At 37.1% G+C, this 13,995-nt stretch overlaps 1 protein-coding gene across 3 annotated transcripts in view; it reads left to right on the forward strand.

The window, feature by feature from the left end:
- Positions 1-13,995, forward strand: part of ITCH (itchy E3 ubiquitin protein ligase) — a 58,914-nt gene that overhangs the window by 26,441 nt on the left and 18,478 nt on the right. For all 3 annotated transcript variants that reach the window (XM_040608401.1, XM_040608404.1, XM_040608405.1), the window contains exons 3-10: positions 329-467; positions 2,916-3,040; positions 4,282-4,419; positions 6,617-6,659; positions 8,695-8,864; positions 10,073-10,307; positions 11,568-11,663; positions 12,963-13,137. In XM_040608401.1, the coding sequence (XP_040464335.1) occupies positions 329-467; positions 2,916-3,040; positions 4,282-4,419; positions 6,617-6,659; positions 8,695-8,864; positions 10,073-10,307; positions 11,568-11,663; positions 12,963-13,137 (1,121 nt within the window). The remainder of the gene's footprint in view (positions 1-328; positions 468-2,915; positions 3,041-4,281; positions 4,420-6,616; positions 6,660-8,694; positions 8,865-10,072; positions 10,308-11,567; positions 11,664-12,962; positions 13,138-13,995) is intronic.

Below are 13,995 nucleotides of genomic sequence, written 5' to 3' on the forward strand. Positions count from 1 at the left end.
TGATAGACAGAAGGAGATTGTAGAGGATATTTTTCTACTTTCAACACCTAAGTGCTTTTGTGGATATAATACTGAATGTTATTAATTATGGTGTCTGATGTTATAGAAGTACTGTTGCGTGGTTTAGGCATTTGTGTGAGCTACAGCGTTGTATAAAATGATCTGGAATGCAAGAGTATTTTTGTCCATCTAATGTGTTTTTTTTTACTTGAGTGCTATTATCAGTCATCAATGACCTGATATTTGAATACTGAAGCACACAACTGAAAAATATTATTTGCAATTCAAATCTTACTGAATAGATAATTGTTTTTCTCTTTCTGAACAGTTATTTCAGCAAAACTAAAAGAAAAAAATAAATGGTTTGGACCTAGCCCTTATGTAGAAGTCTCAGTAGATGGACAGTCAAAGAAGACAGAAAAATGCAACAATACAAATAGTCCGAAGTGGAAACAGCATCTTACAGTGTAGGTTTGATGTTGGGGTTTTTTTCCTTTTATTTGAGCTAAATTAATGCAATTGACAATGGACTTAAGGGTTGTGTTTTTATTTTAAGCAAGGCATTCGATGTTACATGATGTGTAGGTATTTGTGTGATTTTTTTGAGCAAATATACTACAATCTGGAATACATATTTACAAACTATTGCATTATGTCCTGTGGAAAGGACCCAGTGCTTATGAAGGAATATATTCTGTATTAATGTATGTGGCATATGAAAGGAGCTTTAATTCTGTGAGTGGTAAGGAAAGTAAAGTAATTTGATATTAAAACTGACAGTCCCATGCATGTTTTTGTTGTCACGTTTAAGGTTATAGTGTGTTAGAAATACTGCGGCTGAAAAGTGCAGCTGTTCTTTGTGTACCACTGTTGTATGTCATGCCATAGCATGGGTAGTTAGCTCTGTGTTGTGCCTGTCTAATTTCAATCCTAAGTACAAAATCTCTGATTAATTGGTGCCTTCAGAGTACAAAACTAACATTTAAGTTCAAGGTGAACACAGCTGTTGATGTTTGCTTGGCCCAGTGTTTCTGTTGTGAGATGATCTGCAGCTTCTACAGCATTTAGTTTTCTCTTAATGTGTCACATGGAATGTTGGCATAGAGGTCAGTCTTGTGCCAGCAGGTTTACTTGTGTTTAAACTCTAGATTATTCTTAGGGCACCTTGAACATTCCTCCCTGATAAAAACCGTTTTTGTGCCTGTTCTTTTCTTCAGATTATTATGAAGTTTTAGTTATTACTATTTACCTTACTTTCTACTGCAAAGAAGTATTTTAAGAAATACAAAACTTGGTGCTTTACATGCCTATCTATGTGCAAGAGCATAATTCTACCTTTTTAAAGCCTGCCTTCCTTCTTTTTTTTTAAATTGAAATATCTGTGGCTTGTGCTGTGCAAGTCCACACAATAATAGATGGGTGATTTTTGCTCTTGTTCAGTAAGCGCTGAACAAAGACACCCAATGCATAACAATTTCACTGAAGATTGCATTAATGCTGTGTGGAATTTAGTGGAGTGAGTACATTGTTTTTTAGGAAATATTTTGACACAGGTGCTTACATTCAGATTCAGAACAAAAAGGGAAAGTGTAATGGCTTCTGCAGGGTGGGTATGGGTGGGTTTTTCTTCTACAAGGCAGTCTGTTAAGTGAAGCTGCATGTTCTGAAGGGATTGTCTGACACTGGAAGTCGGAACTTAGCAACTATATACCATTGAAATTATCCACCGAGAAAATCAGCAGTCATTTGTAATACTTGTTTCATACAGTTAAAATAATTTTAAAATATACAAATATTAGAATGCTCCTTATAGAAAAAGAATTATCGGTATTAAAAATTACTTTGAAATTGCTGTTGGGGATTTGTAAAAAAACAACCCAGAAATGTGTTCATACAGTGTCAGCAACTGATATTGGTATAAATTTGTTTCTCTGTCGTAAGGCTTCTCAAAATTCAAGGGAACATGAGGGGCAGGTGAATATTTTAATATAAGAGCAACTTCTCAGAAAAAAAAATTTTGTGAGTCTGGTCTTAGTTGTAGTATCAGCTATTTTGTGGTGCTCACCTTTCTGCTGTTGTCAGAATACTTTTAAAAATGAAGAAAAATTAGGTGTTATTGGATATGTTATATTCTTCTCCAAGATTTGCCCCATCACATACACGATCTCATCTGTCATCATCTTGCTGCAAAACGTTTAGTGAGATGTGGCAGTTTTGAAATGAGCATTGTTTGATTCAGCTTGTTTTGAAGCTAGGGGGTGGAAGACTGAGTCACTGCTGTGGCAGAAAATATTTCTGTTTGCACATGTTTCTCCTCCAACAAGGGGCTCTCCCAGTTCCTAACTGCTGGCATAGATCTGGGAGTGGAGGGTCTTGTCATAATATGATGGAAGCATGTGCCAGCTTATTAGGGAACAGTCATCTTCTAAAAATCCTTGAAATAATTTTTAGTATTTTTGAGTACTCCCCTTTGTATGGGATGTCTTAAAAATTTCTGGTAACATCTTCAGAAAGAAAATTTGCTTGTCTTCCCTCTCTGTGTGCAAGAATCTGACATCAAGGTGCACAAATGCTGAACACTCATGAAATGTGATCCTGCAAGAATCGGTCTTTTCTTCTAATCTGGTTACACTCAGATGCTGATTGTGAGCTGGTAGTTTTTCTATAGATATTTTCCTTAAAATGGTAATAGTAAACAATGTACTCAGTCTGTGATCAGTCTTGCAACAGTCTTGATTTACATGACATAAATGCGACTGCATACGTGAATGTGATAATTACAAATGGTTCGATTTTACCACCATTATTTCTTTATTTTTTATTAATTTTAAGTGACAGTTGAAGTAGAATCCTTAGTTAACCTGCTTCCCCTGGCAACAAATGCCCTTACACAGTGCTTAACTTTTTCTTTTCAGAATTGTCACTCCTGTAAGTAAATTAAATTTTCGAGTCTGGAGCCATCAAACATTAAAATCTGATGTCCTTCTGGGAAGTGCTGCTTTGGATATTCATGAGACTTTGAAATCAAACAGTATGAAACGTAAGAATAAGATTAACAGTACTTTGGAATGCTGCAGAATTTGTCAATAATTGTCTGTTAATGACTGTTGTGTGTAACTCTCTAGATGGCCCACAAGAATTCCTTTTGTTGCTATGGATTGCATTAATGAGCTTCCTTCTACTTTTTCAGTGTAATCTTTTTTTTCCTTATACACAGTCTGCCGCGGTGTCATTGAGAAGATGGATTTTATCATTTTGCTAGTGTGTGCAAGAGTGAAAGCCTAATTAAAGAAATGAGTGTTCCCTTTTATATAGCTTAAAAATGAAAACTGTGATATGTTCCTGGTGCTAGACCAGGAAATGTGTGAAGTTATTTTTGTTCTAAATAGTGTTACAGGGCTATGTTGTATTGTTTCATGCATCTCAGAACTAGTTAGCCTTTAGGCAATATGTGCATCCTATGAAGCTGAAAGAGAAACAGGGAATTCTACACAGCCATTACAGAATTTATGTTGCTACAGCATGTAGCTTTGTGCTGTCATACTTAGGTTTTGTCCTTTCCAAGAGTGTTTGCTTCCAGACTTTCAGATGTGGGCATTGTAAATGCAGCGTGTTGATTGCAGTGTAATAAGCTGTTCTCCTGACAGAGTGTTACTGTCCTGCTGAATCTGGGTGAAAATTCCCCTGGGTAGCTCATGGCTCTGTATGACACCAGATACCTTGCAGTGTTTCACTGGGTTTTGTTTCAAAACATTTCATCAAGAACATTTATTTACAGTTCTGTTTCGCTGAAAAACAGTTATTTACCCTGAAAATACCTTTGATCTGGGACTGTGATGCAAAATCTTCACATTCTAATTACATAAGTGAAATATTTTAATCAGAAGATAGAATTGATATCTGCTTTGTATGAAGATTAAGTTGAATTACATTTCCTAACTATAGTTTTTTGAGGACAGATTTGTTAATTGCTTTAGAATTGTGGGCAGAAACGTGAGACTCAATCTCTGCTGTAGTAATTAGCCTTTCTTTAGGCAGCAACCAGCCTATGCTCCAGTTTTCCCCTTTTTGTAGAATTAGTCACTTTTTACTGACATCTGGAAATTATTAGTTTTACTGTACAAAACATAAAACATTATGGAAAGACAGAGCTGTAGCTCTGAGGTTTGTTTTGTGTTTTTTCCCCCTTGATCACTGTAGCCTGTTACTGGCTTCTTGAATAAAAAGCGCTTTTTTGTCATGTAGTAAGATGAACTCCCATTCTTTTCTGTACTTTTTCAGTTGAGCAGGTAGTGGTGACATTGCATCTTGTTGGTGACAGAGAACCAGCAGAAGTGGTAGGAGATTTGTCTGTCTGTCTAGATGGGATGCAGGTAGATCCTGAGCTCCTAACCAATGGTGATGCCTCAAGTACAAGAAGTAAGTACCTTTCAGTTCAAGTGTGCCCTCTACGTATGTCTAATATACACAGCTTTTTTTGTCTGAAAGCTTTAACACAATGTTTTAATAATCATAATAACAGCAGTTTCTATAACATTCTGTTTGGAGAGACTAGAACTCATGCATTTTTATTTGAGGTGGAGTCAGTTCACAGTGAAGATTTTCAACCTTATTGTAACAAAATAAAATCAACATCTTTATTTTCTGGACTTTGCGAACTTATATCTAGCAATCTCAAACTTTAATGAAGGCCTCTAGCTTCCCTGAATGTTTAATAACATCATATGTTTAATAATGTTTTTAATAACAACAGTTATTCTGTTCAGTAAGTTAATTTGATATCATCATTAGCATCATAAGTATTCTGCTCACTAGGAGACATGGATTTATATTAAGGTTTTCTTAAAATCTCATTTAAATAAAGGTTTTCATAGATCTTGTTCCCTGTGGAGTGCTGCAGAGAGAGATCCACTATTCTGTTTAGTTGGTGTCTTCAGTTTCAGATAACTAGTATGATTTTTAGCTGAAAATCTTGAATATGTGTAAAATGTGTAATTACACTGAAACAAAAAGTAAGGGAGTCTAATTCCGTTGGTGCAGGACAGGTGGTGGAACATTTTTGAGGGTATTGTACATTAAGATTAGAAATAGATGTTATTTCTCTAGAAGGCAGCACTGGAGAGACTGCTGTAGCAGCTAGCTAAGCAGTCAGTGGGCAGGTTTTAGGCTTTTGGATTTTCTGGGTTTTTTAGAGGACTGTAGGAAGTTGCTTTGAGATTCCATCTAAGTACCACAGGAACGCTGAATTAACACACTAGCTTTGTAACTGTTATTTTGTAAAGCTTTTAACCTGTCTTTCTTTGCATCTTGTTAAAAGGATCAATCATATGATGTGATGGTGTGGGATTTTTTTGTAAATGAAAGCCTAGTGCTGGGATTGTGTGGGGCTTGTAGGGCAGGGCTGAGGTGTGTTTATTGAAATAGGTAGTGAAAGTAACAAGTATCTTATGCCATACTTTGTTTCTGTCTGTGCTTGCTGCCATTTCCTGAAATTCACCTTCTGGGGAAAAGCTGCTGTTGAGTAGGAAGCGGCATGCAGGTGGTGGCATTGCGGGCTGCACGCAGCGTTGTGCCTGACAGTGCGCACAGACCTGACATACCCAGCCAGGTCAGCCAAGGGTTCCCAGACAATCAGGGGACTGGAGCACATGAGGAAAGAGTTTAATATTAGTCTAACACATTCTTACTGTACAGGCTAAAGGTACTTGCAGGCAAATACATTGTTTGTTAAATAGCTTCTGAACTTAAGATTTCTGTTTCTGGTTTTAAAATCACTGCTGTGCACAACCCGCTAACAGCACATTATCATAAACCTTTACATGACTACATACGTGTCTTTGGCATAGGTCTGTACATAGTTCCCATCAGAATTGATAAGTGTTTTCTTTGTTAATGGTATTTGTTTAATTCTATGGAAATAAAGTATTTGTGCTGTCTACATGAATGAGTGGTTCTGTGCTGCATATTCAAGTATTGCAAATGCTGGCACAAAAGGCAAGTATTTCCAAGCTGGCAGGATAAACAGTTGCAAAATGTTTGCAAATCTAGGCTGAGCTGTTATAATTTGGAGTGCAGCCATATTTTATACCTGCTTGAATGCCTTTATGCTAAGTAATTTACAGAGAAAGGGAAGGGTCCAGGCTAGAGTGCCCCAGAAAACAAAGCCCCCGCAGCTGCTTGCAAGCCAGCTAGAGAAGATTGTAGGGAAGGTGTTGCCCTTCCTGCTTTGCCTGCCTTCATTGATAAGGGAGAGAATACAGAAAGCCAGCTCCACTTGAAGAGTGGATAACACTGCTTGATACTGCTACAAAGACAGGAGGCAATGTTTTTGATCTGTGTGTATTAGGGAATATTCATACAGTCATATGATATCCTGTTATAACTTCCATAAGGTGAAAATATTATGGTGGCAGTGGTTAAAAAAAAAAGCATATGCACATGCATATAGAGACATGCAAAATGTATATAGCTTTGAAGTAAGACAGTAGATAAGCAGCGCATAGTGTACTGCCTCCACATTTGAAAGAAACGTGAACATTAAAGGCTACCTCTTTTCTTGGAAATGATACAGAATGTTGCTTAAACTTCTATTGTCTTTTTCTTTCTGGTATTTAAGGTCCTACACAGAATGATAGCTCCAAAATAAGGAATGATACACGGTAAGACTTTTTTCTTCTTTTTATATGGCCTTTTAGTGTTTACGGTTTTGAAAGAGGAATTGTATGTTTTATAAAGAAGACAATTTGAAATTCTGAGTATGCCCTGCAACAGTGCCTGTTAAGATCTGAGCATGTCCTAAACAAAAGTACTCTATATCTGTACATTTACATCTGAAATTGTTTTCTGTATGAGCCCCATCTTCTAGCTTCAGTTTACTTCCATACAAAACCTAGATCTTCTAGTTTTTATCCCTTTGTGTTCCTCATCCTTCTCCCACCGATTAACCAAAGTAAAATACATTTAAAAAAAAAAATAATTCCCACTGGTGAGTAAATGGCACTGGTTATTTTTATACTGTTTTGCTTTATAGCTTGGAGGTACCAGAATTATATTTAGCTTTGTTAAGAAGATACCCAAAGCTGTCTAGAAATTGCAGTGTTTTAAGTTCGATACTGGATTATGTACCTTGCTGCTTGGTAGGATAAAAGTGTGGCCATACTTGATGGTGGATTAACCTGTGTTGTACAAGTATTTTAATGGTCTGTACTATGCATAACACTCTTGGATGACACCTGGAATAGCTAAGTTAAATTTCACTTTTTTTTCAATAGATAGTAACTTTCTTAGCTATGTTGTCTAAAGTCTTCCTTTGAAAGTTTATTTTTGTTCTGTGTCCTTTTCATGCTCACAAGAGTGCTTTCATGCATGGGTATTCAGAATGCCTGAGCGTGTAATAGTACAATAATAATGGTAATAATAGCTGATTTGGTTTTAGTACGAACCAGTGGGGGTTTTGGTGTCCATTAAAGGTCCATTTTGAGGATCATGTAAATGGTCTGCAATATGTCTAGTGGTGGTTATTGTTACATGTATAATAATGTTTTGGTATGTGTTGTTATACCGTAAGCCAACTGGTCAAATATACTAAAGATGAAAGGTTACATTTTTTACTTTAAAGTTCGAACAGCAGTATGCTTTCTGGGACTGAGGAGAACCTAGGCTATGGCTCATAGAAACTTCTGATCACTAATGATTTGTACATACTTCCATAGCCATTTACTTTGGGATTAGTGTGGTGTGGTATGAATTATGTGCACCGCACCTGGTATAGAGCAAAAGTGTGTTTGACAATGATACTGAGGTCAAATGTACATGATTCTGCTTGATCCTCTATGACTTAGGCTTGCTTACTGGTTTTTTGTTTTGTGTACATATAAAGGAATATAATTTTAGAGGTACTGGGCTGAAACAGTAACTTGTGGTTTTATTACTGATGGCCTATGCACTTGATCTGACAATCCACTAGAATTTTAGTTGACAACATTTTTATTTTGCTCAATATGTTCTGAAAATAAAATGCTTTAGAAGTAGATGTAGATACCTGTAACTTTGCTCAAGGAGCTACAAGTATATCAGGATAATACACTGCTAGGTATAACTGAACAGTACAGAACGGGTGAGTACTGCTGTTTACTGCCTTAATTCTTGTGAAGTTGAAAAGTTTGTATTCATAGCTGTCGGTCAGAACTTTACTGCTTAGTCCTAAGTTCTCCAGCTCTTTCCAGAATTGAATTTAGGGGTGAAACTGTTGTATGCATAATTAAGTTTTCTAAAAATACGAAACATTCTGTTTTGAGCATACGCTAACCCTGTGGAGTAAACATACACAGGCTGTTCTCAGGTCTTAGTCGGCTTCCCATCTCGTTAGAGGCACGTGTCGTTCATGGGCAGAAATAGCCAAGCACAAAACCCAGAGCCCGGGTTAGAGGCAGGTGTACTTGAGTTGCGAAATGAAAGAGGAAGCTCAGTGACAGAGATTACGTGCATCCATTTCACAACCTCCTCATCAATCGAGGTATCATACACCTCAGGAGATAAACTCTAGTATGTTTATACAGATGTACAGGTTTTTATAATTATTATGAATGTAAGACTGTCACCCAGCCATAACTATTACATTCCAGTGTCTTGCATAAAGTCTAACGCCATCCGTACACTGTTAGAACAGTTCTCCTCTGTCTTTTCCTGCAAAAGGACTAACTCAAATGGCCTCGAAAGCTGTGAAGATGTTGTTCCCAATGAAAACAAGACTGTTAATGGCAGCGATTCTCCGTTGCTCACAAATGGAAACTGCAAACCTACTAGACCTCCCAGGCCTTCCAGACCACCTCCGCCCACACCCCGCAGACCTGCGTCCGTAGCTGGTATGTTCTGGGGCCAGGCACTCATTTCAAAGCTGCGCGCTCTTTGAGTGAACGTGGACATTTCTGATGCTGATTTTTAACTACATTTTTTCATGGTAAATCCTTTGGCAGATAACTTTTGAAGGAGTAATATTTTTTTTTTAGCATTCAGTGTGTGCTTAATCATTTTTCCTATTAGAAATTTTTTGTTTCCATGTCTGCTAAGTAGTGATTGCAGAGGTACTGCTGCGTGTAGTGAAGCTGGGACAAAAAGAACACAATGCTGTTGGTGCACTAAGACATCCACTGAGTTTGAGGCTTGAGATGAAATCTACTAAAGGACTTGCAGAGCTGTCTCAACTTGATAATACTGGGTTTTGGAATACTAGTTATTTGTTTCTGCGATTCTAGTTAAATTCTGTGAAACGGAAGCACTTAAAATATTCATTACTCTCTTGCATGGAAGTGGATAGATTATTTTTTTTATTTTTGTCTGGTTATTTAAAAACTACAAAACTTTAAGAGAAGTAGTCCTGAAAAGTTTTTGGTGGTTTTAGTTTGTTGTTGTACCTCCTTTACCTCAGTACACTACAGTCTGTTTCAGTAGTCCCATTATTACAACTGATAAATGCTGGGCCTGGATGGGAAACTGTGACACAGTAATTGCTTTAAAAGGTTAATCCAGCGTAGTTCAATAATAAGGCCTGACTTGTGTACAACTTTTAATCCTATCCATCAAATGATAGGAATTTTTCATTCAGAAAAAATGAAAACATTTAGAGAATGTATATATTCCTCTTTCATTCTGATAATTTCTTTCTGTGTGATGTCAAATCTCTTGAAAATTGTATGCTTATAATCTCTTAAATTATTATTCCAAATAATAAATGGGAAACAATTAACTCATCAGTGCAAGAAAGTAGGGTTTTGTTTATAATTTTTTAGTGTTTACAGAACACAGACAACTTGCTTTGGTTAATATGATTTATTCTATTAGAAAACACAAAATTGTGCTGTTGATGGCAGTTCTTGGATTAAAGCATTTTTACAAAGTGAAACAAAATTGCTTTCTAGTTCTTGTGTAAACTGTAAAATGTGACTGCATGCACTTTGAAATACCAGTTTACTGCATGTTTACTTTTGTGATTTACGACTTCTAAAATACATTGGTGGTAAATATTGGTTAAAGGCTTTTTTTCCTTCTGTCTTTGATATCTGTGACATCATAGCAAGTGTAAATGGTCCTTCATCCACATCCATGGAAAACGATGGGGCCAGTGCAGGATCACTGGCAGGTACAGCTGCAAATACATCTTCAGAACAGAGCCCTGAGGGGGCAACAGCTGCAACAACAGCTCCTGCAACTGCTGCGCTCACCACTCCTCCTGTATCGAGACAAGTCCAGCCAGTGAATCCTCCACCTCAGGCACTTCCTACAGTCAGTCAAGGTCCTCTTCCACCTGGGTACGAGTTGGGTGATTTATATTTTTTTTTCTTATGCTGACATTTCTGGTTTTATTTTTTTATTTACAGTAGGTGTAACAAAACATTCATAACATCTGCCTTTTGCTGTGTAACAAAGTCCTCCCCCACCTGATACTAGGTTGGAAGTGTTCATAACTGTTTTGTCTGGTAGGCCTTCAAGCATGGTTTATTCAAGAGACTAATTAATCTTTGAGATATTTTTGATACTTGTCGTATCTTCCCATGAAAGCAAAACATAGAAGTTTTAAATAGCGTGGCAAGCTTGTCTTCAAGTTGGAATGAAGTCAGGTAGTAAAATACTGGTACAGGTAAGCAGAAGAAAAGCTGCTATTGCGGTACATAATCTGCGGTATGTCCTGAAGTTTTGGACTTCATACTGCAGCTCCGGGGGGTACTATGGGCACACTATTGTGTTTCAGGCACATGAGGAATTTGCCAGATGGTTGGTCTGTTGCCTCAAAGCTCTCATTTAGATTCTAAACGCTGGGGGGAGGGGGAAGTTTCTGGGCTCTCAGTAGTGGAAAGAAAAGCTTCCCAATGTGAATGGTGCAATATCTGCCTTAATTTGCAGACAGCTGAACCAAAAGGTAGGAGAGGTCTGATTTACCTCGCTTACTCATAGGATTACTCTGAAACACAAAAGCAGTCTTGAAAACATTAGTAGCTGCTTTACCATTTTAATTTCAGCAGAAATGGCAAATTAGCATGCTTTTTTCCCAACAATGTTGCATTTAGGTTGATGCAAATACAGGGGTAAGTCAGTATCCTAGATGCTGCATAAGTAGAAAATATGTGCCCTTATGATGAACATGGTATGTGCAAAATTTTTATATTTTAAGAATTTAAATTGAATAAATGTTACTCTAAAAGGGGATTATGCCCTGCAGATGATTGTTCAACAGGTTATTGATATACTTGATATTGAACACAAAACTTAGCTTCATGGCTTGCTAAAATCATATAGGTGGGCATGAATTTTAGCTTCAGTTTCCCAGAAAGTGAAGGTGGTCATGTAGAATGTTTTTTGTATTCTAGTTGATGTAGAATTATTGTTAATAAGAACATTGTACTCCAGTATATTGTACAACATTTTAGCGCATCTTGTGAACCAAGTGTTTAAAACATCTTATTTAGAAATAAGCATTTTATGAAAACAAATACTTCTCACCTTTATACTGTAGATGAATGGTTGAAGTAGTTAGATCTGAAGAAAGATAAAAATACCCTTTTTTTTTTCAGTTGGGAGCAACGAGTAGACCAGCATGGTCGAGTATATTATGTAGATCATGTTGAAAAAAGAACGACATGGGATCGGCCAGAGCCTCTTCCTCCAAGGTGAGCCAGGATAAGTCATATGATTGCCTAGGATATGCCTGGATTTTTCAGAAATTGACTGTCAGTTTACTAAAGTTAGGAAGCATGTTTGTAAATAGAAACGTGAACATAGTGCAAACAGTTGCTCCAGGTTGTCTCCAAGGAGTTCTGCAAAAATGCATAGTACATAGTATGGAAAAGAGTGGAATGTCAAAAATAACAGAATTTTAATTTCTTGTCAATGATTAAACAAGTATATCTTTACTGAGAAACGGATTTAAGTTAAAGACAGTAGGCACTCCCAACTGTAAAAGAGAACCAAAGCCACTGAAAAGTATTTTGGGATTGAGGTAATTTGTCAGCTTGAGCAAGAATGCCCTTGGTTACTTCTTTATCCTGAGGTTACTGTTTGCAGTCCTTTGATCTTGTCTCAGGGTTCCCAGCTGCCAATTTACTATGCTCTTATGGAACAGCTTTGGTTAGTGTGCTTTTCCAGCTGTTAGCATCTGAACAGCCACTGATGTTAGTCTCTAAATGGAAATGGTGTTCACATTTGTTCTATGTTTCTTTTTTATTTTTAAATGTAAGAAAAACTGAAGAATTTTTCTGTTGCACTTCATTCTCAAGTGGTTCAGGTGCTATACAGAATTACAAAGTAAAAACATGGGGGATAGAAAAGGGAACTTGATACTAAAGAACAAAAACTGGCAGACAGTCTCATAAAGGGAACCCAGCTATCATATTCAATTTATTTTTAACTCTTTGAGGGGATTGACTAGTGTATTACATAAACTTAGAATGGTAGTGTTTTCATTCAGGTTTTGTAAATAGTACTGACTTCACATGAACTGAAAATAATAAACCAACCCAAAACCAAAGCAAAATCCCAACCCAAACCCCAGTGCCCACACCTTCCTTTTCTGCAAAATCAGAGGGTGAGGAACTCTTTCATTCTACAGCCCAAACCGTCAGGGTTTTTGCTGTCTTTTTAGGAGAAACCAGCAGGCTGTTGTCTTACGGGTTGGGCGGGATAAATGCAGTAATGACAGTGTATATTGACAGTGGTTTGTGTAGCTCTTGAAAACTTATATTTTGGGATGGTCCGTCTTGATATGGTATGCAACAAAGTAAAAGTGATTTTCCTCAAACAATTTTAGCTCTTACATAGCTTTGGTGGAGAGTAAAAGGAGGAAAAAAAAAAAGTCTGGTGATAAGCTCATGCTTTATAATCCGCTTCCAATATATGCCTGTTTGCCTGAAAGTGCTTCCGAGTCCTGAAAGTTGTGTGCTATTGAGAACTGTTGCTTGTAATTTTAAAAGCTGGGAGCGACGAGTTGACAACATGGGAAGAATTTATTACGTTGACCACTTCACTAGAACAACAACGTGGCAGAGACCAACGTTAGAGTCTGTCCGAAATTATGAGCAGTGGCAGCTTCAGCGCAGCCAGCTTCAAGGAGCTATGCAGCAGTTTAATCAGAGATTTATATATGGGGTAAGGAATATAGTGATGACTATAAAGGTTAAATAAGAGAGCTATCTTTTTGAAATTGTCAACCCATTAGTCTCTCTTCTGCATATTGAAGGCATGTATATGTGTGTTTGGGTTTTGGGCATGGTCGTGGGCAACTTTTTCTCATAAAGATACTACACTTTTATGTTTTTTTCGTTACGATAATGTAGTATCTGTGCGTGTGTAGCATGACAGGAAGTAATAATTGGTAACCTTAGGTCATGTCCTTGCAATGACTGCAGGCAGTGTGATGGGTTTTGTCAGTTGCGTATAGGTGGTGTTCTTTCATAAAATTTATGTACAATATCAATAAAAGCCATTAGTCCAAAACAAACTACAGCTTAGTAATAAGCTGTTTTATTTGTACTGTGACTTGTTTTGGCTTGGCCAAAGACCGGAAAGGAAAGCAAGCTCACAGGACATGTATTTTTGCTGTTGGTAAAATGAAATATGCGCAGTGAATGTTATGAAAGGAAAATTGAAAATAAATGTTCCAGAATTTTAAATCCATTGTTTATCTCTGATGAATAGTAGACTTTAGATAACTCCAGCTTGTCCTACTTGTTTATCAAGAATGGTGTAGATTCTGAATTTGCTGTATGTGTAGAGAATAAAAATGGACCTCATAGATGGTGGTAGGAAGAAGTGTACTGAATGCAGGAATGAAGTGGTTTGCTTTCTGATTGTTTTGGGTGCTACTGCACTAATTTCCCTTCTGTGTAGGCAGGGGCACTAAACAAAGAATAATTATTTTCTTGGCACTGTAGTTAACGAAGCATGCCAAGGTCTGTAAAATAGGCCTTCTCTGTGGAGAAAAATAAATTGTTGGCATCTTTGCTT

This window comes from Falco naumanni, chromosome 10 (assembly GCF_017639655.2).
Source record: "Falco naumanni isolate bFalNau1 chromosome 10, bFalNau1.pat, whole genome shotgun sequence".
NCBI lineage: Eukaryota > Metazoa > Chordata > Aves > Falconiformes > Falconidae > Falco > Falco naumanni.